This window comes from Chenopodium quinoa, unplaced genomic scaffold, assembly GCF_001683475.1.
Source record: "Chenopodium quinoa cultivar QQ74 unplaced genomic scaffold, ASM168347v1, whole genome shotgun sequence".
NCBI classification, from domain to species: domain Eukaryota; kingdom Viridiplantae; phylum Streptophyta; class Magnoliopsida; order Caryophyllales; family Amaranthaceae; genus Chenopodium; species Chenopodium quinoa.
Genome location: NW_018743175.1, coordinates 3,730,967 through 3,757,780, shown reverse-complemented (window position 1 = coordinate 3,757,780; position 26,814 = coordinate 3,730,967). Strand labels below are relative to the sequence as shown.

The following is a 26,814-nucleotide window of genomic DNA, read 5'->3' as shown; positions in this document are numbered from 1 at the left end:
ATCTGGTCCGATAGGACCCTTCATCTTATCTCAAAAAGAAAAAAAAAAAAAAAAATTATCTGTCTCATGATATCTTTACTTTGTTGATATTTTACAATACATATTTTTTTATTTTTTTCAACCAAGTTTTAGTTAATGTATAAATGACAAAATTAAACTTGTTTAGGTTGACTCCAAACTTATACGAACTGTATATGTAATAACAATCTATTTTAAGTATACAAATATTGAGTAGATACATTATACATTTTCAATAATGTGGTTTACGGTAGGCAAGCATGGATTATTTTGACGGGAATACGGGATCAGATCGACCGATGAATACGTGTACAATAATATAGCCAATTAATCTCGTACGTGGTCATTTGTTACCCAAAGGTTGAACATGTTTCCAAAATAAAACATGATCCGTAATTCATAATCCCAATGCTAAAAAGTACAAGCTACAACGTGGATTAGGCTAAGCTTATTGATTATTTTAATTATTGATAAAAAGAGGGACAAGGATAAAGAAAAAGGGTTAACTTTTCTTTGATAATCGAGATTAATGTTGATCTCTTGTTGGTTCATATTATAGCACAGATTTTTGGAAACTAAAACTAAATTACTGATATGCTTCTTCTAATTAATCTTGCCACTCTTTAGGATTAGGCTAGGGGACCTGAACTTTGATCAGATCACATGAAAATAGGAAATTTATACTAGAGTTTAAGGTTCGGAATGAAGAATGTAATACTATGGTCGGTTTATTTAAATACATTTCAAAGGAACAAGAATTCAGGATATAGTTAAATGTATCCCTCCGATCCTTTTGTTTTATGGACATTGTGCAATGATTAGTTTTGTTCATCATGTTCTTGTTTTTCAGTCTTATCTTTCTTAATTTAGCTATTAATGATGAACAAAGAAATATTTGTTCTACATGTAGTCAGATACAAAATTGAGGTCTTGTATGATAGTATAATTGTTGGTTTGTCTAATATGCGCCAAAATTTATTATTACGCAATCAACATGTGATTTCAATTAAATGGTTCACTTAACCTATTTGATCTATCGATAAATTTGAATTGTTTGTACTGTTGAATGTTACTCCATATAATCATTGAGTAGTTGTATAAATTACTCTGTAATTGGGTAAACCATACTTGTATTAAGTATGTACTTGTTGGACGTTACTGCACTATATATTATGTGTTTGGGCAAGGGCTTTATAATTTTATTTGATACCCTATGATGATGATGATCTGATCCAATCAAATAATAAGAAATGAACGTACATCAACAATATAGGGGATAAGTATGAGTGCTTATGGAAATATGTACAACTACATTTTGATAAAATATAAGAATACTAGAAAGGAGAGTTAATCACCACTTTATAATGCTAAGTAGGGATTATCCGTCTTAATTGCCATATGATTTTAAGGTATATGCTTCATTCGATTTTGTGATGTCGAGTTGTCGACTCGATCTCGTTTTATGATGGGTATGTATGACCCGCATGCATGACCATGTGTATGTTACTATTGGATCCCTATAATATGTAAGGGTATGCGGACACAAAAACAAATAGGTGCCTACAATGCAGCGCAGTAAGAACAGTTGGAAATTGAGAATATTAACGATTACCGATACAAATTTGTAGAATCTTGTCACATTCTTAGATTTTCAATGCGATATTTGAAGAATAATTAGCCATTCTCGTATACCAACCAAATAAAATAAGTAAGACAAATTCAGTGGACTACTTAATTTTGATTCATGCATCCCTTTTATTTGACGTTTACTTCATTTCTCAATCTAATAAGCCAATTTACAATGCTAAAATGACAAATTAAAGCATCTTAAAGTTCTTTTACGAGGTAAATCAGACTATTTAATTTTAGTAGTTAAAGATCTTTTCTGTGATTTGGTATTCTTAAACAGATCAGCATGTGCTGCTTTGGTTCATCAATCAAGTCTTGAATCTTATGTTTGCTTCAATTTTACATTTTGTACAGCTAATTTTTGCTGGTTAGAAGATTCTAGTACTATTTTCACTATTAATTGGAAGTGTTCCGTTCCCTAGGATTCAGCAAATGAAATCTGTTTTGCTTTATTTTGTACTCCCTCCATCCCTTTATTTAAATGTCTATTTCTAGCATTTATTACTCACATAATAAAGAGAAGTAGACACCTAATTAAGGGACGGAGGGAGTACATTTTAATACACACTACTCCATCTAATTACGCTCAATAATCTAAGAGTAAGACTGTTTGCACGTTCGCTATCTAACACCTAATATAGTAAGGCCGGTAACCTCTAGCCTTACATCAATTTTTACTTGAGGAAATTATTTCGTCTTTACTTATTCTTAAGGCAATTATGTTAGTATATTTTATCAAACATATTTGTTGTTATTATAGATATCATTTAACTTGATCTTCAACCTATACTAAGTTCAGATGTCTAATAATTGATGAATAACATGTATGATCGATGAATTGAACTTGCTCTTATATTATAGGAACGAGGGCAAAGCTAGAGAGAAAATTCCAAAGGGAAAACCTCAACTCAATGAGTCTAAATATACTTCTCCGTTTATATTATCATCGTACTTCACAAGGTTAAGAAAACTTATTGTCCTCGCACCCCCAGTGAGTCTAGTTCTAGAATGAGGAAATGAAAAGTTCAAACCTTGTTATTTATGTCATACGAATAATCCTAATTACAAACTATCAAATGAAAACTTTAGAGGAAATAGTATTTTTCAAGATATAATTAGTAACACTATTATGATTATTACTTTAACAATCAGAAGTATGATATTTGAGATGATTTGGGGGAGAATCAAAGTAGAGGTTTGGTTTTATGCAACAACCCAAAAATGGAGATGCATCATTTGTGAAGTATGAATTGGACTTTGCCCATGTTCGTGAAAGTTGGGCCGTGTAACTTTATTAACTACGAACGTGTAGTTTATACCATCACTGGTCCACTTCAATATATAGTCCAGCCCAAATTAATGTCTCATGAAGAATTTGTGTTAAAAGGTTTAAGCTACTTTAAGCTATCACCCACTTTAAAGCAATCAAAAACAAAATGGGTACATTGAATAAATTAATATTACTTCGTATATTTTAGCTCACTTGAGTCACTTCACTAGCTTATCTCTCCATTTCTTTTTCAAATTGGGAAAAAAAAAAACATATTATGTATAAAAATTAAAACCGTCGAACAAGCCATCAATGAGTAATAAGAGCCCTAAGGGGTGATAAGTCGATAGTTTTTTATGGTGTTAAGAGAGCCATAAGGACGAGTGATGAGAATTGATCCCCAAATCACTTGGAACCGTAGGGGAACTTTAACCACTTGAGCTATCCTTCACTCTCGATAATAAGTCGATAGTGTTATTTAATGTAGATTATTGTAGGATCAATGTGTAGAGTTTTTAATCCATTATAATGGCCAAACATTGAATTAGTTGGACATTATTTTTTAACATACTCGTATTCGTCCATAGCCATAATGCACATTATAATCACAAGATCATGATATAAGACCCTATTATGTTCACCCTCTTTTTACTTATATCAAATCTCATAAATTCAGCAAAGTGCATATAATATAAATTTAGGAAAAATAAATTAATATTTAACTAACTTTAAATTACAACTAAAATAAATTCAAATAAAATAAAATAACATACGGATAATATAAGTGAAAAGCCGGTGAATTGTACATATCCTAATTTTAAATTCTTACCAGAATCTTTTATGTGATACAGAGTATGATTCCTTATCATTTTTTCACTTTTTATGAACTTCATCCATACAATAGGTCAGGTTAACTTGTGAGAGAATTTAGCACAAGAATCCAATTTTCAAATTAAGGCCCACTCCAATATCAATATATCAAACAGTATCATTTAAATCAAACAAATAATTTCTACTGCTTCCCCCAAATCCAAAAACTCTCTCTCCACCACAACAATCACCAATGTCCACCATTTCCACCAACCAAATCACCAAATTATTCGTCTATGGAACCCTTAAACGAGGCTTCCCAAACCACCACCTCTTAGAAGAGCTCACCGCCACAAACGACGCCGTTTTCCTAGGCTGTTACAAAACCCTCAATTCATACCCTCTAGTATGCGGGCCCTTGGGTATCCCCTTCTTGATCAACATTCCCGGGTCGGGTCACCGGGTCATCGGAGAGCTATACTCGGTATCGGGATTGGGCCTGGCCCGGTTGGACGAGCTTGAAGGGATCAGCCGTGGACACTATGAGCGGCTTCCTATAGAGGTGGTGACGGATGAGGAAGGTGACCCGCGGGTGACGGAAGCAGAGGGGTATTTTGGGCATCGTAGTTTTGGGGAGGAATTGTGGAATAAAAATGGGAAAGTGGTAATGGAGGAATATTTGGATAAATTAGGGGAGAAATATGTTAGGGTTAAGGATCGAGATGTTGGTTTGAATTTGAAGGATTATATTCTTGAATTTCTTCAATCTCATGATCATCATCCATCTAATTGAAATGCATGTGTAATGCAAAAATTAATTGGAATTATTATTATTATCTTAAATTATGCAGTAGAGTTTAATCTTAGTTCCTGTGAAAAAGGTTTAAAAGTGTACTAGTACTCTTTAATTAATTCTCTACATCCGAAAGTACATGTTTTCATTTCTGAAATTATCAATAAATTATTAACCTGGGTATGTGACGACTCAATCTAGATGATCATGAGGGGATTGGTTTAATTATGTAGAAAAAGAAGATGGATTATATTTATACTTATATTTTGGGAGAGAATAAGAGGCAAAATTAAACAACATAATAGGCTAGTGATAGCTATCGATACAATGTTGATACAAATGAATAAACATTAACTTGATAACGAGTTATAACTAAAATCATACGACGGAACAAAGTTATTTATCATCGTCACCTAGCTTCTTATTGTTATGTATTTGTTGTTCATTTTCATTAATTATGTTTCAAGTTAGTAGCTCTTAATTTAACAGTCTAATCAAGTGTTTTATTACCTAGTGAACTAACTTCTCAACCACAATTTTTTTTTTTCCCTTCAGTTTAGGGTAGTTCTTTTTGTATGTTTTATTAATTTTAGAGATGCTACACATAAACTTGGTTTATGTGGAGTAAACATAAATAATAATATCCTAGTAAGAGTCATTAATGAAGAGAAATATACTTTTACAATATTGAATAATAATATATCATTTGGTAATGTTTTTTAAACTACAAATCAAAAAATCATTATAAAAACACCAATAAAATTCTTTTTTAATGCTCTTTCTAAGGACATCCATATCGATATATTTTCAAAAATGTTAAATAGTTGGACAATTTTAACCTTATTATAATTTTGTATTCTACCTTTATTTTGTACTCCCGATACCAGTAAACATCATTTTGTTATAAAAAATGGGTTTTTTTTTTTTTGAAAGAATATCAAAAATGGGTATAACTTTAACATAAAGCGGCGGAATATAAAAATAACATGTCAAATGGTTACAATAAAATATCGGATCGATTGTTTCATTACAATAAAATATAATTAACCGATGTGGTTTTATTCGCCTTTGTGTTAAATTAAATTGATAAGAAGATTTCTAAATAATCTTCGGTTTTTTTTTTTTTTTTTAATATCTTCATTAGCATTACTAGTATGATCTAATTCCTTTATATTAATATTAGATAATTGATTAATATGTAATATTAGATACTTAAATTAATCTTGTAATACACAAATATTGACTCTCAAATTAATGTTGTAATACAAATACTGACTTTCAAATCCATATTTACAAAATAAGGAGTAACTCTTGAAATAGTATTTCTTGCTTTAACCACGCAAAACTAACGATAAAACTTACATTGGACGATTTAAATCACGTAGCCAAGGGGTACAATCAAATAGTGAATTGTTAAAATCAATAACATTTGCAATTCAAAAAATAGTTGTTGTCAATAACTAATAAATAACCATTTTGACAAAAAAAAGAACAAAATAAAAAATAAAATAATAATAATAATTATTATACAAATGAAGTAGTTTACAATGTAACATCTTTAAAATAAAAAATAAAATGTTTGAAACTTTCTTAACTTCTTGCAAGGAGAATTCTAAGTAATATTTGTTAACAAAGTAATGACTATTAAATGGAATACTCATTCTTAAAAAAAAAAAATGGAATACTCAAATTGGAATGCTAAAATCAAGTTATGAAGGGTTAAAATAAGTGAATCGCTAAACATCGCCCGAAAATTACCATATAAAGCCCACAAATATGACTTGGTGTGACCATTATGCCCATTTTCTAAAATTGAAATAATCTCGGTTTAAAAAATGTGGAGCCGTACTGGCTCGCCGGGGGAGACCGGAGGGCAGGCCGGAGATGTGGGGGACGCCGGAGGTACGCTGTCGTCGACGGAAAACGAGGTAAGTCACCGTTAAAATTGACGGTTTACCGTCGGAGTGGCTCCGGCGCCTAGGATGGACGCCCAAACCGTAGCCTGGACGTCCAAGCCAGACGCCAGAACCACCAGAGTGGCGTCCAGCCCAGACGCCTAGACCACCAGACTGGCGTCCTGGCCAGGCGCCACTGTACTGGCTGCGGCGGCCCTGCCAGGCGCCAGTCAAGTGGCTGTGGCAGCCCTGGCAGACGCCACCCTCATATATATTTTTTTTTTCTTTTTCTTTTTTTATTTTGTTTTTGTTTTTTATTTAATTTTTAAAAATAAAAAAAAATCAAAAATGATTTTTTAAAAAAATTCGAAATGGGTTTTTTTTTAAATTAATTTTGAAAATTCGAAATAGGTTTTTTTAAAATTAAGTTTGAAAATTCGAAATGGTATATTTTTAAATTTAGTTTGAAAATTCGAATTGGGTTTTTATAAAAATTAAGTTTGATTATACATAATTATGCTTTTTTTTGTGTTAATTCTGTGTAAATATAGAAATTAAATGTATTATCCGTTAAATGTATTTATTGTAATATATAATTGATGCAGGATTATGGTGGAGACGGAAATGATTACAGTGGGATATTTGGACATGATGGTCCATTCGAAGAAGCTCAATAGGCGATTGATTGGGCAAAACAGGTTGCAATTGCAGCTGGATTTTGCTTGGTAGTAGTAACTCATAAATCTCAACGGGATGGTAGAATGAATCGCATTTTGAGATGTGACCGTTATCGCAAAAGAGAAGAAAGAGATTTTCGTACAGCCACTCGGTTTGATACAAAGCGGAAAGGTTGTGGGTGTGAGTTCAGAGTAAAGGTTCGACAACTACGGAGTCGTGACGGTTGGGAAGTGATTGGTTACTCTAAATGGGGGTATCACAACCATGAGATGATAGTATATGAAGAGGGTCATCGACAGCTGAGCGGCTTAAGTCCTGCTGCGAAACTAGTTGTGAAAGAAATGAGTGATGCTCAAGTCAAGCCTGCTAAAATATTAGCATCTGTGTTAGAGAAATTTCCCGAAGACCATCCAAACCGAAGACACATCTACAACGTCAGACAGCAACTCAGGTTTGAACGGTCAGAGGGAAGGAACCCTATACAGCAGCTGCTACACCAGGCACAATCACGTGGTTACCTGTTCTGGTTTGATTCTGATGAAGATACAGCGGAGGTGACTCATCTTTTCCTTGTGCATCCTGATTGTGCTGATATGATCAAGTCTTGGCCATTTGTGATTTTGATCGACTCAACGTACAAGACAAACAAGTACAAGTTCCCACTGGTTGAGATCATGGGGATGACTCCAACGAACCAGAACTTTCTGATTGGTCATGCAATCATCAAGGATGAGACGACTCCAAGTTATTATTGGGTGTTGGAGAAGCTGAGAAACTACATCGGGCCTAATGTTCATCCAGCAGCCATCGTCAGCGGCTGTGAGGGAGGTCTCTTTGCCCCCATAGCAGAGCTGTTTCCAGAATCGAACCACTTATTGTGCACATGGCACATCAACAACTGCGTGAAAGTGAAAGCCTACAACCTTTTCAACAAGAATTTGGAAATGGCAGAGAGATTGGTGAATGGTAAGTGGCGGAAGATCCTACAGGCTACCACAGAGGAAGCGTATGAGCGAGCATTGGCTAACTTCAGGGATTCGTACCAGTGGTGTCCGACACTGGTGGTAAAACATTCGCACAGCGAGCGTAGAGGGTTGGGATGCGCTATATCATGACCGGATCCACGAATGGAACACCCTAGCTGCGTTTTAGTTTTTCATGTTTACATTCTTCCTATGTAATCTTATTTGTACGTTGCTCTTTTAATGAGAACATTAATCTTTTATATTGTATTGCTTACTGCATTCTATATGTTGCATGGGTAAGTTGCGCGGATCCACGAACGGTTATATCAAAATTTAAAAACAGCAATGATAATATGTTTAAGCTGGAAGCTAAAAGAACAATCTAAAATGTTACAAACTTACAACATAATGTCCAATTTAATAAATTAAAACGATAATATTTAAAGTGCTCTATAAATAAAATGACAAAACCATCAGTAATCCCTCCTCGACGACGACTCCCACTGCGCAAGGGTCTGTTCCAGACTATCAACAACAGCTCTCCCTGTTGCACTCATGCTGTCCTTCTCAAGAGAGAGTTTCTGTACGTCCTGCATTATCTTTCCCATCCACTGCATACAACAAAAAATAAAAGATGAAATACAATAACAACATATAAAACTTAATTAAAAGACAACGATAAATATAATATGAGACATACCGCTTCCATGGCAGTAGGCGGTGGCACATAATCATCATCGTTGTGGTCGAGATATGCGATCAACCTCGGGTGCGAATACCGGTTGAACCATTCCATGTAGTAATGGTCACACATGGGAGGAACCCCAGAGGGCGGCCGCTGCAACTCCGCAGTCCATAAGCGGGTCACCATCGGAAACTGGTCCCACGTCCCGGTCATGATATCCGGCCATTGCACGACGTAGTCCCTCGACGATGCAGGTCGGATCGCCTTCATCGGGCATGCCGGGGGAGGAGGGACAACTTGGACAAATCCAAGCTGGCGAAGACAACGCTGGGGCATGTACGCCTCGACGATCTCACGATACTGAATGAGTCCCGTGTACAGGGTCCTGGGTACCCTAACACTAGGGTTCGGGCCGAAAGGCATCCAGTTCACCTGCACATAGTTTTAAAATTTAATAACATGAATATAATATGTGCAAATAATAAAATGTAGAAACAATTTATAAACGTTACCTCTAAGGGGGACAGCCTGTCCAGCAATAACCGTATCGATCGGAGGCGGTCAACGGACTTCTTCTCCGAACGCGGACTCCACGCACAAGCACGCGGCATCCCCTCATCAATAGGAACCGGGTCACGATGTGGTCGCAATGCAGGAAAGTACTCGTATATCCAGGTCTGCAATAGAGTCAGACACCCAGTGATACCTGCCGCGTCAGCCCAATTCGCAAATCCTAGTTGGCGATACAAATACGCCAACGTAGCCGATCCCCAGGAAAACTGGCCTACACTGTCGGGGTCACACGCCTCTACTATGTCGCGTGGCCTGAGCTTGTTTCCGCCGCTCTTATCCGGAAACAAGGTACATCCGAGGAGTAGAAAAACATAAGCACTCAGCTGTGCGTCGTGCGTCCTACGTGCACTGGGGTACAAACACCGCTGCAACACGGATGCGATCTTCACACCTCCGTGTTCCCAAACACCTAGCGCCTCGGTGTACAGTGCAGCCCTGTCCACCGCCAACAACTCCGCCAGCAAATCTGCCTGATCCGCATCAGCCACAGCACAAAGTCGTTTACCCTCGACACGAATCCCCAGAATGGCCTCGACGTCATGTAACATGATCGTTATCTCACCGAACGGAAGGTGGAAATAGTTTGTATCCGGCTGCCATCGCTCAATGAAAGCCGTGATCAGCGTACTGTCAATCTTATCGTGCATGGTGGCAGGAACGTGATTCACCCCAGTGCCCTCCAGTCGCTCGAACATCTCGCTCTCCGCCGGCTAAGCCTCAGCCCATGTACGCAAAAAGCTACAAGTCTTTTCCCGGGTATGACATTTCAACAACCCCGTAACTGAAGGCCTCTCCTGGTCCTCCCAAATACGGGCAGCTATGTGTCCTAGAAAGCTAGGAATCACACTCCCGTCAACAGGCCCACCGGGCACCTCACTCCTAACAACCCAAGAATCATTACCGGCCCTCGACCGTTTCCTGCTTGCCCCAGATACAGTGGACGCAGATGATGTGCCAGATCTACTAACAAACCTACCACCCCTACCCTTACGCACCTCCACCATATGTGTCTCGTACATGTCATCAACCCTCTGAATGAATGGACCATAATCATCATACGGTCCACTGCCATCGTCCACATCCTCATCCTCATCTGCGCCCTCCTCCTGCTCCTCCTCCTGGTCACCCTCCTCAGCATCATCATCGTCATCGTCATCCTCATCCCGACGGTGGATCCGTTCTCTACGAGCTGAGGCCGAAATACCACGGGATCTGACATGTCTATGCCCCGACCTCTCCACTGAATAGCTTCTACTAAGAAGCTCTACATTCTTCCCCGCACCATGACGACCCAGTGAATTCTACACAAAATTTTAAATTATATAAACATACAAAAATTTATACGAAAAATAGCTACCACTACCCAAATCAAATAAACTAAAAACATACTAACAAATTAACATAATAAAGAAATTAACAAAACACTTAAATAAAAATAATAGAATAAAAAATACACTTAGAAAGGAAATAAAACCAACACAGAAGAATACATATAAACATAAATAATTCATTCCCAATTAAAATAAATTAACTAACCAAAAACAATATCAATAATAAAATTTAAAATAAATTAACTAACCAAAAACAATATCAAAGTCACAAAAAAAATATAAAAACAAATCAAAATAGAGAATAAAAATAAAAATGTACAAAAAAAACAAACAAATAATTGTAAACAAAATATAAACATAGAAAAAATACAACAAAATTGAAAAAAATTATAAAAATAAACAACAAAATATAAAAACAATTCAAAAAGATATTACACAAAAAAAAAACAAAAACAAAAACAATATTTTAAAACAAATATAAAAAAAAGGGGGGGGGGGGGCGCCTTGGCTGGACGCCCAGCCAGCGGTGGTGGCGCCAGCTGCAGACGCCGCCACCAGTGGGCTGGCGCCTGGGCTGGACGCCATAGCCACGGCTGCGGCGCCTTGATTAAACGCCACAACCGTAGCTATGGCGTCCAGCCCAGGCGCCAGCCTACTGGTGGCGGCGTCTGCAGCTGGCGCCACCACCGCTGGCTGGGCGTCCAACCAGGGCGCCCCACCTCCGTCACGGCGGTTTTTCCTTTTTTTTTTTTTTTTTTTTTACAAATTGTACCTTGCCTCCTTGGGACCTCCTTCCCTCCGCCGCCGCCGCCAATTCCTTGCCTTGCCGCCTCGACATTGCCGTTGTTTGAATATTTTTTTTTAGAGAGGTTGAAAGAAGATGAGCGATGAGAGTGTGAGTGATGAGAGTGTGAGTGTTTTTTTTTTTAAGGTCAAGGGCAATATTGTCAAACCAAGTAAATTTTGTGGGCTTTATGTAGTAATTTGTGGGCGATGTTTAACAAATCCCTTAATAAAATAGTAAAGGGTTAAAAATAAAACCAACTAAAATTCAAAAAATAGTTATCGATTACTAATAAATATACCATTTTGTCAAAACAAAAAAAATATATAAATGAAGTACAAATTATCGGTTGTTAATAATACCATTTAGTGAAAAATTAAAAAACATACAAATAAAGTAAAAGTTTTTAACAAAAATAAATAACGAAACTAATGACGAGACTTAAGTTGAAGGGCTAAAATGAAGTAGTGAAGGGTAAAAATTTATTAGTGGAAGGTTAAAAAAATATCATTTGGAATACAAAAAATAATTACAAGTTACTAATAAATATATCATTTTCACAAAAAAAAAAAAAAAAACATAAATATATAAATTAAAGAATGTTTTTAAAATATATTAATAATAAAACTTAAACTTTCAAATCTTTGTTTATTCTTGTAAGGAGATTTCTACCTACTTTTCGTTTTATTATCCTTTTTCTCATAGTGTAAAAAGGAGATTAGTAACTATATTCAATAAACCATTCATCCATTATTGTTTGTAATACTAATATGATCTTATTCCTTAATATAAAATAATCAATTACTCCAAGGCACAAAAATTATTAAACTTGTAGTGTACACACATACTAACTCTAGATCAATTGTTATTTTTAAAAATGAAATGATGCTCCTTTATAATAATATAATTGCTAAATCTTGATTCATAAAACATTATGTAAAAAAATATGAAAAAAATAAAATAAATTCATGAATGAATATGAAGAAATGAAGAATGTTAGAAGAGATAGGAGAGAGAAAAACCAGACCAAAGAAAAATTCAGCCAAAAAAAATGAGAGGATGGAGTGGTTGAGAATTTGGGTGCATTGATTGTGCCTTGAAAATAGATATCAGATTTGAAATTAGGTTTGGAATTTCATTTGAAATTTGAATGAAATATTTTAAAATAGTTTTTTTGGGCCCTCAAAGCAAACATCTATAATAGGCTGTCACATCTTTGATTTATGTATAACCCACATAAAGTTGTAAACTAAGTTTATGTGTAACCTTTGCCCGTTTGATTTCAACAACTTATGTTCATGTTTGTCATGCATGCACTAACTTTGATTTTCTGAACTTCAATGATTTATGTCGTATCAATGTATCATATTGTAGAATCATAGAGGCATAGAGGCATAGAGACTAAGTAAATGACACGTGTCGCTCGTTTACTGCTCATATCACATTTATATAAGCCGCCAAGTGGTCGTATCAGGTATAAGCATAGATGCTTATTATCTTCAAGTTTACATTTTGTCAGCAAAAATCAATCTTTCTCCATGTCGAATTTGGAATACAATCTGATTTTGCCTTGAATCAACATCTGATGCTGTTTTGCTGATCTAGAAAACAATAATCTAATAAACTGATTTGATTGATGTTCCATTAAGCTACAATTGATTCAATTTATTAATTCAACATACTGTATAAATAGCAACTCTAAAATATTGCTATTTATAAAAACTCAGCTACAAAAAGTAACACCTTTTAAAACTCAGCTCAAACCAAGTAAGAATAATGCTAGCATATACACCAAAATTTAATTTAAAATGCACAATTGTATTGGATGAGATGAAATACGCATGTTTCTTGTATGATTAAATAAGCAAACACAATTCACTTTTTAATTACAAAATACGTACCTGCCCATGCATTTAGGGAGTCTAACTGAGCTTTATTAGTTTTTAATTAAATTTTTATTTTTTACAAAATACCTATTATTCCGTATTATATGTGACCTATTACTCCGTTAGGGTTGACCCTCGAGATTAAAAGACCCATTACCTTTACAAAAATTATACATACATTGGGCTAGTTTGCAAATACGTTTATGATATTATAAGTCACACACGGATCAAATTTCTAAATTGTAACCTAGCTAAGAGATTATATAGATGGCTAGACTTCATTCTTGTGCGTGACATTCACTAGAATATCATGACTAATCTTAAAAAATTAACTTTCAATCCATCATAACAATTACTCTGTTATATATAACCAATAATAAAAGATACACTCCCTATTACACACATATAATCATTAGAGGCACTTCAATTTGTGTCTTGATACAAAGTTTGGAAATGATATTCCCTTATCCTCTATCCACCTTCAAGGATCCTACTGTAATGAGCGAGATTGACTATCTGTCGACATAGAAGAATAAGAGATCGGTCCACCGCGATGTGATCCATATTTGTACCTGAGTACAAAAATGAAAAATATAATCTGTTTATCATTTATGAGTTATGTGAGATTGTGACACAATAAAGACTCATGGTGTTGTGAACTTGTGATGAGTGAATCAGTGATGGCCACTTACATAAATAAAGTAGTAAAAAGATGCTATGTAACTTTCTTGAATTGGCCTTTTCATGCTTTGAAGAGCCAATTTTGTTAATTAATTGCAAAATCGTAAGAATAAATATCTGCTAATGCAGCAACATATATAAATAGACAACAAGAGTATAGTCAATCATGTCATATATATTTTATTAATTAGGTGAAATGTGACTTAGTAATAGTGCATTTCTTATGTGTGCTTGCTTGCATAAAGCATGAAAAAGGAGCGCCCAAAAAAAAGAAAAATGGGAAAATTTGATTTATAATTCAAAGAATTAGTCATTATCTTATAGATCATGACTAATTAAATACTTGTAATAAAGACTTAGACAAGTAAAAATAGTATGGTAGAGGGAGGTGTACCATGTGCATGGTACACTCGGAAGTACATTACATATAAATAAAAGAATATTGGGACAAATTTAATGTTCTTTTATTTATATGTAATGTTCTTTTTTTATGAAGTCATTTATTGTTAGGCAAGATCTAAATATAATTAATTCTTTCATTAGGTTTATATGGGGTAATAATTAAGAACGAATTAAGCAACGACATCGACAAAGCATGAGCAATTGCGTAACGTTTAGCTACTTAATCAAAGCAGCTGATGATGTGTATCCCACAACCAATCAACCATACTCAATTCCACTCTATCTCAATACGTAATATATATAGGTAGGACGTGTGGGGTCTCACTTAGCTGGATACCACGTCTCTATATCACTTTCTTACTTTTAAAATATGCCTATCTGTTTCTAAATACTCATACATACTCTATAGTCATTTTCGACTTATAAACTTAAATTTTACCGTATATTATTAATCGTAAAATACAAAGGAATAAAAATTTGTAATAAAACCTAAACACGAAGTATAGGAATCTATGTGTTTAACAATATGATTCGATGACTTCTATGATTAGATATAATTTATTACTTATCTATTTAATTAGTTGATTGTGATATGGCTTTAGCAAGATACTCCTATATAAAACTTTATTAAAGTTCAATATATTCGCTCTTCCACTAAAAAAAACCCTCTATGATCACCTTTTTTATGACTATATAAAGAGGCACCCTAACTCTTAGCTACAATTCTTATATGATCGCTCTTTCGCTAAGGTAACAAAATTATTTGCCTAAAGCATCATATTATGAAGCCAACAAAGTTCTCTTGTGACGCTTCCTTAGTTCACGAGTGGAAGAGTGTCATCGGAGAAGAGCTCAAGCATGTTCACGAGGCGGCTATGGTGTCCATGGTAAGAGATACTAATAAAGATATTAATAAACATCGCGTTCCTCCTCCATCATCTGCAAGACGAAAATTAAACATACATAATAACGAAGATCCAATTCGAGTAATTATGTTTTTAGGGCCTTGGAGTCACACTTAATTAGGCCCTTAAAACTAAAAACATAATATATTTGGGTAACAATCTTATCTCATGAATCAACTATGTATGGATCTTGAGATGAATTGAGTAATCTCATGCTACTGGCAGGCTATGATGAGATGATTTTTCTTGAAATCGATCAGATCGGTGTACAAATTCGTGTAGCATGGTTTGCACGAGATCGAGGATGTTATGTATCAAGATGAATGTATATACTCGGCTGATGTACGATCCATGAAACTTATATATGTGTATATCTTTTGGTTGCTTAGCTTGAGTATGTACTACATGAACATAAACTATCACTCGAGTGAAGTTTGTTGATAAATAATGCAAAATGAGATTTGAGCTATGATTTTGTACATGATTTATTTATTGTTCTTTGTACTTAGCTTCTACATACTTTGGAACCTTTCATCACTTTTCAATTTACATAAACAATTCGATCATTCTAGAGTAGAGATCTATGTTATGAATAGAAATTTCTATAAATTCGATTGATTTTTCAAGGATTAAAGTTTTATAAACTAAAGAAACATTATATCATAATTTGTAACAACAATTACTCCGTATATATATAACAAAAACAAATCGATCATATGGCTAACTTAGATGTTAATGATGAATAGGAGTATTATTTTAAGCTTAACTTAATTATTTTGTTTTTACTTGAATTAAAAATAAGATTAGAAATACAATGATTATAAATAGTTTGCGATGGTATAAGGAAAAGCTCATCACTTCCTCTACTATAGTCACTCTTATGTCCCTATTTCTCTTATCTTGTTGGATCTATTTTCATCTGGTGGGTTGGTGATGGGAAGTTTGAGCACTTTCAATAGGAATATAGGATAAGGTGGAGCCACATCCCCACACAATGTTTTTTTTTTTTTTTTTTTTTTTTTTTTTTTTTTTTTTTCGGTACTTATCAACTATAGTCCAAGATATAATGGAGAAATGTATCCATCAATTTAACCATTAGTCCATTATGAATTTATGATCGAATATGATGCTCTAACTTATCCTTTTAAGTACGGAGTAGTAATTATGTTCAAAAACATTGTTCAAGATTCTGATTTAATAAGTGTTTTCCAAATAAATATCTAAGAGTGTTTTGTCCAATAATATATACAATATAATGAGATACAAATTCAACCTTAACAAGAGAGTGATTTGTCATATCATATCATATATCACTAATATATAAAGCACCAAACAATATTCAATAATAAAGTTAATTAAAAAATGAGAACTATAAGACACAAGGATTTACATAGTTTGATCAAAAGACTCCGTATTTGGAATCAAATGGCTCCCTTGCTTGATTTCAAGGCATGATCAACATAAATTTATAATCAAACAAGTCATTCTATTATACGAGTATTGCTTTGAACAAAATTGCTCCGTATTTGAAATACACCAGACCAGATCAGACCGTAGAAAACTGGCCCGGTCTTGAACAAGTAAACGTACTTAGACGGGTTGATTTTCTCCCTTATCTTGCTGCCTGCCCACGAGTTGCGCGAAATGACAATTTTACCCTTGCTAAAAGCCCTCTTGCAAATCGAAGACAAACTGACAAATTATATCCAACACAACGCCTATGTGCATCACTCCTGAAGAATCAACCGCATATTCAGATAGATTCAATCAAAATGTCTGCAAAAATTATCGACGGAAAAGCCATTGCTCAGACTATTCGATCTGAAATCGCCGATGAAGTCCGTCTTCTCTCTCAAAATCACGCTAAGGTATCTTCGTTTTCATATTTTTTTAGGATTAATTATTATTTCTGCTTAATTTGTTGTTCAATTTTCCACATTTTTCTCCAATTGATTTCAATTCTGTATTAATGCTGAGTAATCTGTTTATATGAATTCATCATTTTGGTTGCTATTTTATGAGTATTGCAAAAAAAGTTAAATTATGAGTATGCTAATAAAGTAAATTGTTGGATTAAATAGAAATTCAGGTAATTTAACAGTTTGATATATGGTGGAAATTTGGTATTGACCTAATTTTGTAAGTGTTGAAATTTCTATAGTTCAGACTCATATAATTGAGTAGCTACAAAAGCCAATGGAATGACAAATGGATTATGAAAATGCACTATCATAGAATACTAGTTTAGGGTTGCTTAATTTGATAATGATATGTTGTTTATACTGTAATTTGTGAATCTTACTAGCATTTCAATACTGTAAGTAGATGATCAATGCAGAAATGATTAACAGTAAGCATGTAAGGCACTAGATACTAGGGAGTGAAGTGGAAGTTCCCAAATTACCGGGGTGTTGGGATTTTTTCGATTTGATTTGCAATTGTTTTAACAACAATTTCTGAGGTAGATGGGGTATTGTATTACAGGGGAATTGATTTTGTACGAATAATTGATTTCTGCACTCTTGTGTGGTCACAGTTTTTATGCACCAGTCAGAGGGTACTGTCAAAATTTATACTTGTATTAGAATTACTACGAATCCTGGGTTTTAGGACCGAGAGAGTTGCTGCAATCTTGAGGCATACTATGAATATTAATGATAAGTTGGGTGATACTTGTGCTGTATACACTTGTAGGGTGTGTGGGGGGTGGCCCATTTTTGTATGAATGGCATAGATTAAGGAAATGATATTGAGTTGTGGGTGATTTTAAGAGGGTTGTTCTTTGTAAATGTTTGTGGCAATGCATAGTAGGTAGTAGTAAGTGGTGGCAAGAATCAATAGAGAAAGACTCTTAGTTGGTTGTGGAGATGCTTTATCATACTTTTACACATGATATTCCGCGTAGTATGTCTAGTATCTATGGTGTTGTAACAACAAAACTGTTAAATCGTTTATTGCCTTGCTCTTAGGATTTGAATTACTGTTGTTGAGTTTGTCTTGCTTCCTCTAGCAGTAGAAGGAGAAATTACTGAACCCAAAACAATATGATAAAAAATTTATTTTGGGCCTTGCAGTTGACAGTTGGAATGGAGATTTCCTATAAAATACACAATGTGTAATTATTGTGTAGTTCAACGCTGGAGAGAAATAGCCAGAGCCACACCGTGTAAAAATTGCTGATGTAGGGATTAACTTAAATTTGTAAAGCGTCTACAGATTTTTTGGTTCCTTATCTCGGATTTTCTTTTCGTTACCGTCACCATTAAAAAATATTCAGCTACTAAATTGTTCTCTGGAGTAATAGTACAAGTGTTAGCGCACATAGGAAAGATGGGCAGATCCTGATCTTGCTATGTTGTTTACTTATAAATTTGTTGTAGCTGAAATGGTTATAAGTTTTACTTGCATAATTCTATTGTTTTCAGTTGTTATTTACTCCGAACTTATATTGCAGCTTTCTCCATTTGCTTCTTCCCCACCTAAAGAATGCTTGTTCTAATTTTTTTTTCTTTTTTTTTGAGTTTACGAAGTATGTTTGTTCACCCCTTTATTGTGGATTGAAATTATGTCATGCATGCTTAATTTGTACAGGTCCCTGGACTGGCAGTAGTCATCGTGGGCAACAGGAAGGATTCTCAAAGCTATGTGAATATGAAAAGGAAAGCATGTGCTGAGGTGGGGATCAAGTCCTTCGACATAGACCTTCCTGAGCAAGTTTCAGAGCCTGAATTGATCGCCAAGGTTCATGAGTTAAATGCAAATCCTGAAGTACATGGTTCGTTATATTTGTCAGCAAACTTGATACAGTTTTCGTGCATATTGAATTTTATTCTTCATTATTCTTGTTGCTCACTAGTTTACTTCTTTTCTTATTGGCGCTTTTCAGGTATACTTGTTCAGCTTCCATTGCCCAAACATATAAATGAAGAAAATGTTTTAAGTGAAATAAGCATCGAGAAGGATGTAGATGGTTTCCATCCTCTGAACATTGGAAAACTTGCAATGAAAGGTAGAGACCCCCTCTTCCAGCCTTGCACACCAAAGGTGATTGATTTTCAATTTCTAATTGATTCTTTCAACATTGAACTTAATTTTTTTTGTAAAATGGGCACTGTCCAGATCTTTGGGCTTACAGAAATTCATTTTTGACAGGGCTGTCTTGAGCTTCTGTCTCGAAGCGGCATCAGTATAAAAGGCAAGAAGGCAGTTGTTGTAGGTCGTAGTAATATTGTTGGATTGCCGGTTTCACTACTCCTCTTGAAAGCAGATGCGACCATTAGTATTGTGCACTCTCGTACAACTGATCCTGAAAGCATCATTCGTGAAGCTGACATTGTCATTGCTGCAGCAGGACAAGCCATGATGGTATATAAGATCCCTTCTCCCCTTCTGCTGCTTGCTTCTTTGATAATTGTGACCAGTAGTCTCAGACTTGCTACTTTTTTCCCTTCATTTTTCTTTCCTTTTATTTGCGTGAAGAAAGGAAAGAAGTTTTATTGCTTATAAAAAGGAACCCCTAACTTACTTAAGTCATTGGGGAGAGATTAATTTCTAGGAATGGCCTTTAAGCCCTTTTTGATACCCAGTGAATAGATATAATCCGTACTACACAACTAACTAATTCATAGGTTCTCAGACCAATTAGTCACATCTGTTATCATTCTTAGGCATAATTATTGCTCCATAAAGCTTCATCTCTGTGAGTCCATATATGCTGTGCAATGCTCATTTTTTGAGCCCACTGCTCCCAAATTTTGAGGCTTCCATGGGCATATTTTTCCAGTTAACATAGCATATGCTCTTAATTCCAAGCCAAAGCTGCTATAAGCAGAATTGTACTGGAGTTTATCTAAGGTTTCGATGTTTTCCACAAAGTACAAGAAATCTAAATCATAGACCTTTCTGCAGCTTTAACCTGTCCAGCATAGTTAGCCAGCACCAAGAAAAACTACGCTTTGGAATATTAACCCTGTATCACTTCCCACTTCCCAGCATGCCAACATATTTTTCTATGCACTTGAATAGCCTCTTTTCTCTAGCCGGTTAATCCAACTAATTATTTCTTATTTTCCTTGATACCAGTATACCACATGAAAAGAATCCCCAGCCACAACTATTTATATTCAGCTCTAGCTAGCATGCGTGGAGTTTGCTAACTCCACTAATATGACCCCTGAAATTAAATGCGACTGATCCATATCTTTGGGCCATGTACCGAACATAATTATCCATGGGCCATGCCTGTCACGTTCCATTTTAAAACATCCATTCCAAACATACTTACCCATGGGCCGTGGCTGATCAGTCTGTAGTCCCAGAGTTTTCTGCCTTTTTGCCCAGCAAACAAACTCCCTAACAACTGGAAGAGGCCTCAAGCTTATTGGTTTTCCACCGTGCAAATATATTCAACACACCACTTATATCATACGAGAATATTATAGGGGCTACTTTTGTAATGAAGAGTAATTCAGACAATGATTTGCCTGCCCTGAATCTTGCAAGAACATTTTCAGTCAGAATGCTGGAGTTTATTATTCCTAGATTTTTCACTTGTCATTGGCGATACTTTCCTAACAAATTCAGTGATAATTTTTATCTTTATGCTAGCTGCAATCTAGTGAAACTATATGAGAGCAATAGTTTCTGCCTTTACCCTTCATTAGAGCTTTGTTTTCTGCCCAGTTCCCACTAGTTATCATGTGCAAATCTTCCCCTGAAGAAGTTTAAGCTACCTTGTTTCTATTTCTGTATTTTTTTTTTTAATTATTTATTTGATTTATTAATCTTCCTCTTATTTCAGATTAAAGGTGACTGGATCAAGCCTGGTGCTGCTGTCATCGACGTGGGGACAAATGCAGTGGATGATCCAAGTAAAAAGTCAGGTTACCGTCTTGTGGGGGATGTTGATTTCCATGAAGTTAGTAAAGTAGCAGGATGGATTACTCCTGTCCCTGGAGGTGTTGGACCCATGACTGTAGCCATGCTATTGAGAAATACTCTAGATGGTGCCAAACGTGTGATTGGGCAATGAGCACTCCCTCATCAAGGCATGTCCCATGATATTCCTCCTATTAAGTGTTAAATAGAAATTTGTCTGTGTGATTATCTGGTTTTTGGTTTTGGTCTGTTGATTTCGCTCATGTTCCATAAACAGTATTACATTAGACTCTTGTTGAAAGTATCATCTCTCACACAAGTAGAGTGGTGCTGTCTATATTGTTAGGGATCAGTATCCTGTTCAGGGAATAAAATTGTGTAATTTCTGAAGAATGTGATATTACATGATGTATTTGTCTCTCTTGATGTAATGCTGTTCTTAGCAATGCTCTTAGATAGGAAAAATTAAAATAAATAAATAATAAATAAAACAAACCAAACTTTGAATGTCAAACTCCGGGGTTCTGCCTTATATATTTTTTGCAATAGGATGAAAAAGATCTAATTGCTGTGATCTATCATAACTCTCAAGTCTCAATTCCTTTCCAATATCAAGTGAAAACCAATATTGCAACCCTGTACGCCACAACTATCCAAAGAAAGTCGATCCTTCAAAAATCCAAATGCCCGGGGCATAGTAATAAACTAAGAATGTCCATGCGAAGCTGAAAATCGCATATTTACTTCTTCATCATAGCGACCATTGAAGACTTTGCCATAAACACTATCCTTACTTTTCTAGAAGTGTGACTGAGAGTGGGCGTAGCAGCTAAATGGATATTAGCATAATATCTGATGCTGAGTAGTACTGATGTAAGTGGGTCACTATGGAAAACCAAGACAGTGTGGTCAATTTTTGGGCTGTACTTTGTTATAATGATGTTGGAAGCTCATAAAAATCTCCCTTCAATAATAAATCACCATCAAAATTACAAATTCAAGCATTCAATCAAGTATCTTAGTGTTTTGCCAAATTCTCGTCTCCTGCTAATCACATTTTGGGAGTTGCAAGTTGGAATGTGGTACCCTGTGTTTCCAGGGGGGTAAGGTTAATCCCATCCTCAAGTTTTCCTCAAAATATCCTTCAATTTTTCAGGGTGTTTCGAAAACACTGCTGTATCTACCATAAGCTACCTAAAAATGTATAGACTTCCTGAACTGCTCGTCGGATCTTGTGAACTAGTTAAACAAAACTATGCAGCGAATTGTGCTCACCCATCCATCTCATATAGTAGAAATATTGTTTCTGATAAACCAAACTATATAACTGTTTATCTTGTGGACATTCTAGGCTTCCTGGATAATGTTGTCTAAATATTCTAAAAGGCTCACAATTACAATTTTGCTCTGCCAATTAGGATTGTTAATCAAAGTAATCCAGTTTGGGAGCAGAAGGGAATAGGTCCATCTTAAAAAAATGCAGACATTCCTTAGCTTGAGAGGTCAATTCATCAAAAATTTTGGGCAGGCTTACAGGAGTAGTATACTATTTTACTTCTTGCTCTTGGTTTTAACATTGCCTCTCTAGAATGACACCTTACAAATGGATCATCCAGAACATGTTCAGTTCGAGTTGATTATGTTTTGGATCATATTAGGATGATGACTCGTTTGATCCAATTTTGAATCTTTTCTATAATTCCGCTTAATATTGAATATTTTTTGAGTTTGTTTGGATTGTATTCTCGGATACGACTTAGTTTTGCCAAGTCTATCTAGACTGAATTGGAAGTGTGATAAGAGACTTCTGTTAGCTTTGATCACATTTCTAAATGCTTATTGCTATGCCCCCACTACCAAAAAGGGAAGGAATTGGGTATTTTCGTGGGCCTAGGTCTAGTGTATTACTGTGCCACAATCCCAGCATAAAAGGTGCGGTCCTCAGTCTTTGAATGTAAGGAGTGCATATGAGAAGCAACTTGAACCCCACCTTAGCTAGTTGGGAGTTTGCTAACTGTTATCGCTTGGGATATTGAGGATTCGTTTTTGCCCTTATTCTTGTATTCCATATTTGGGTTTTAGTGTTAATTAATCCATGCCATCTTTAATCATATGTAGTTTTTTAGGTGTAAAACGGGGAAGGGAAGAGTTTTATTCATCTGGCAAATCAAGTCAAACTTAGCTAAAAATCCCCAAGGAAACTAAAATTGTACGTCTACGAAAATGTATTCATCCTGAAACAATGCTCAACATGAGATAAACTACGGGTTTTCTCAATCGTGTAACATTACAAACAACCCAAGTTAGAAAAATAACTAATCAACACAGTGATACCCTCAAGGACCTCAACTACAATACAAATAATAACCGCAGTCTAGTAGTCTACTGTAAGGTGGCTGCAGTATTATTCTGGTTTCTAGCAATAACATATGAAGTATATGACTGGCGTACCGGTGGTCGCAAAATAAGGCTGTTTTCTGTAAGTTGTAAACTTGTAATTCTTCTAATTCAAGGGTTTGCATCCCAAACTTTATATGAAAGATTCTCATAAACAGCTTATCACAACAGCACTTCATCCCACGAAACCATCACATAAAAGGGCCACATCAGATCAGTGCTTGATTAAAATGATACCTATTGGAGAAATTCAGTCATTATAAGAACAGATTGCATGCAGCGCCCTGGAAATACCATGGATGCGTAATTGCTTACACAACATCTTTAAGACTTTAATCATCTTGGTAATTTGGTAAAACCTGCCCTGTCACCTCATCTTCTACATTAGGGGTGCTAATATAGTCATACTGTAAAACATTAAGTTTAGAAATTTTTAACAAAGATCATGTGATGTTTACTTTTGGCTTCTTATTACTTATTTTAGATCAGAAAATATAAGTTTATGTCAGACTTTATCATTTTTATTTGCAATTTTTTATCGTAAATTATCTTTAAATCCGGAATGAAAAAACTTATGAAAATTACATATTTAAAATATGGAAAATTTGTGTAAAAGGACCTTTTAAATGGTCGATTTTGTTTAAAAGGACCTTTTAAGTGAAAAGTTGTGAAAAAAGACCTTTTAAGTTGTATTATGTTGTGAGGGGGTAATAGGGGCTGAATTTTCCGGGTGGTCAACGGTAAAGCTCCGGCATTGACTCTCACGTGGGAGTCACGCGTGACTTTAAAAAAAAAAGCCCACACGTTTTTTAGGATGTATGAAAGAGGGAAAAAATGAAAGGGGTAGTTTGAAAAGGAGGGAAATTTGGGGGAAAAGGGGAAAAAAAAAACATGTGGGTTTTTTTTTTATGTCACGTGACCCCCACGTGAGAGTCAACGGCGGAGTTCCGAAAAACCTAGAATAGTACCCCCTCGCAACATAATACAACTTAAAAGGTTCTTTTTCACAACTTTTCACTTAAAAAGGTCCTTTTAAACAAAATGGACCACTTAAAAGATCCTTTTACACAAATCTTTTTTAAAAAATACACATTAGTACAAATCTATCAATTGATACGTTTTTTCATTATGAATTAGTGTACATGTAGGGTCTAACAAAACAAATCATATAAAAAGTTTAGATTAGATCAAATAAGTAAAATAAGGTGAACTAAACATAAACTTAGACTAAATGCTTATTATTGAGCTTAAGGTGTAGAGGGTTCACTCCCCTAAGAGATACTATAATAATTTTATCTCATAGATAAGCCAAAAGATCCAATATCACAAGCTATTTTCGTATATATTCCCGACGACATACATAGGGGTGTGTTGGCCTTGTTGGGTTTAGTTTCCATCCGGAAGTAAACCCCTCTGCTCGTGTGAATTTGTCACCATTTGTGTACCTTAGTAGCCTTACAAGTTAAGATTGTAGCATACGTGACTGCCATTATTGAGAAAAGTAAATGTATGTTTACTCAATCGAGTAGGTGATAAAGCTTACTTATTAGCTTACTGATTGGTAAATGGAACAAGTAGGTGATAAAGCTAAGCATCAACTTGTTATGGCTAATTCACTTATTGGATCCTCTTAATCAACAGTTTCTCTCCCATTCCAAATTACTTGTTTCACTTTGATTGGACATGCTTGCTATTGTAAAAGTTTGACCATCAATAGCTTAACTACGTATTAGTAAAAAAGTTATAGAAGTTAATATTTTGAGTATGTTACATTAAGAAAAACCCAATATCTTCATTTGTTAGCAAAAAATGGTCAAAGTTGGTGTGTAAACAATGTAAAAAGTCAAAATAATGACGTAATCTGGTAGGGCAGGAATAATTTTTAATAACCAACGAGTACAACAAGTATCATATATAAAGAAAAACGTATCAGAAAAGCCAATCTTGTAGATATTAAGCATAATGGCTCTGCTAATCCTCCACTCTTGATTGCCTATTAAGACAGCATGGCAAAAAAACTTATGCTTAAAAGAATGTTAGTAGTCCTTACTAAGGCTGATGTTTGTTTTGCATTATCCGAATAATAGTAATAAGTTTCCATTAAAAGGATAAATGGGGGCAGCATTTGATCTCCATTATCCCAAATTAACATTAAATTTGATAGGTTGCTGCTCCACTTGGCTTAATGCTCTATGTACTGCATGTTTAATCAAAAGTGTACGTAAATTAAAGGAAATTAAAAATAAAAAAAAAATAATTGAAGAGTAATGCTGATTTTCTGATTATGTATAATTAAGTTGTCAGTGGAATCTAATCAAGTGATCAGATACCAAACAAACTCCATTAACCACATAAAAATGAGAAGAAATTTTTGTATAGAAAGTTAGTGGAAGACTTGAGAGGGAATTTTACTATAGTGGATGTACTAATTAGCCATATTTAGGCTCTTTTGAGTGGCATATAGAAAGGTGTTTACAGACTTGTATTATATCCATGAGAGTTGTCAAACAATACGTTGTCATTTAGATAAAGATAGTTGCGGTGGTATCTCATATGGTTATGGTGGTACGTTTTTGTAGTGTTATTTCGGGTGTTTGTGGTAATATGGACTATGAAGTATCAATTATTTGATGGTATTTAATTGACTAAAGGTTTATTAGATGGTTGTGGACTTGTTGGAATATGCATAATTTGGTACCTCTCAAAAGTTGATGGATTATTATTCTAATTGCGAGACAATATATTGTGCAGCCTCATTTTGAGAATTAGAAATGATAATGAACAACACAATTTCTAATTTTGAGAATACAGAAATGAAACAATGCAAATACAGAAATCTTGTAGAATGTAGATTGATTTATGTCCATATAAACTAAAATTTTCGATCTGTTCTTATTAAAGAATACATTCTCAAATTTACATGCTATAGTTCAAGTCTTTAAGACATATAATGAACTGCAAGTGAAGCTGAGTGGCAATTGCATTCGTACGTGTTCCATGACCAAAACCGAACTGATATTCTAGTTTTAGTAGCTAAAAAGAGATGTGAATTGAAAGCACTTTGTTTTTGGTTTCACTTGCTTCTTCAGTCTGCAAAAGCAAAAGAGATGCAAGCACTAGCTAGGCAAAGAAAGATGGATGGGTCCCTCATTATTTGTATATGGAGTTGAAGGAAGTCTGTAGCATGTGATATTCCACTACTGATGCTAGTGTGTAGCTATTAGCTTTGCAATGG

The 26,814-nt window shown here is 34.9% G+C and overlaps 2 protein-coding genes across 2 annotated transcripts; both read left to right on the top strand.

Annotated features, from left to right (window-relative positions):
- Nucleotides 1-3,716: 3,716 nt before the first annotated feature.
- On the top strand, nt 3,717-4,736 carry LOC110732552 (putative gamma-glutamylcyclotransferase At3g02910). The gene has a single exon (XM_021912506.1). It carries the CDS (start codon nt 3,981-3,983, stop codon nt 4,518-4,520), a length of 540 nt encoding a protein of 179 aa, XP_021768198.1. The 5' UTR covers nt 3,717-3,980; the 3' UTR covers nt 4,521-4,736.
- A 12,064-nt stretch (nt 4,737-16,800) lies between these two features.
- LOC110732551 (bifunctional protein FolD 2) lies at nt 16,801-21,610 on the top strand. Its single transcript, XM_021912505.1, has 5 exons — nt 16,801-17,173; nt 18,897-19,080; nt 19,192-19,349; nt 19,458-19,670; nt 21,106-21,610. The coding sequence occupies exons 1-5, from the start codon at nt 17,078-17,080 to the stop codon at nt 21,334-21,336; spliced, it is 882 nt and encodes a 293-aa protein (XP_021768197.1). The 5' UTR covers nt 16,801-17,077; the 3' UTR covers nt 21,337-21,610.
- Nucleotides 21,611-26,814: the final 5,204 nt, after the last annotated feature.

What these genes read in the sequence shown, in the direction of transcription:
- LOC110732552 (XM_021912506.1), top strand. Translation starts at nt 3,981, where the DNA reads ATGTCCACCATTTCCACCAACCAAATCACCAAATTATTCGTCTATGGA.
- LOC110732551 (XM_021912505.1), top strand. Translation starts at nt 17,078, where the DNA reads ATGTCTGCAAAAATTATCGACGGAAAAGCCATTGCTCAGACTATTCGA. An exon ending in TGCAAATCCTGAAGTACATG is followed by an intron (nt 19,081 to 19,191) that starts GTTCGTTATATT and finishes GGCGCTTTTCAG; the next exon opens with GTATACTTGTTCAGCTTCCA. An exon ending in TCCAGCCTTGCACACCAAAG is followed by an intron (nt 19,350 to 19,457) that starts GTGATTGATTTT and finishes CATTTTTGACAG; the next exon opens with GGCTGTCTTGAGCTTCTGTC.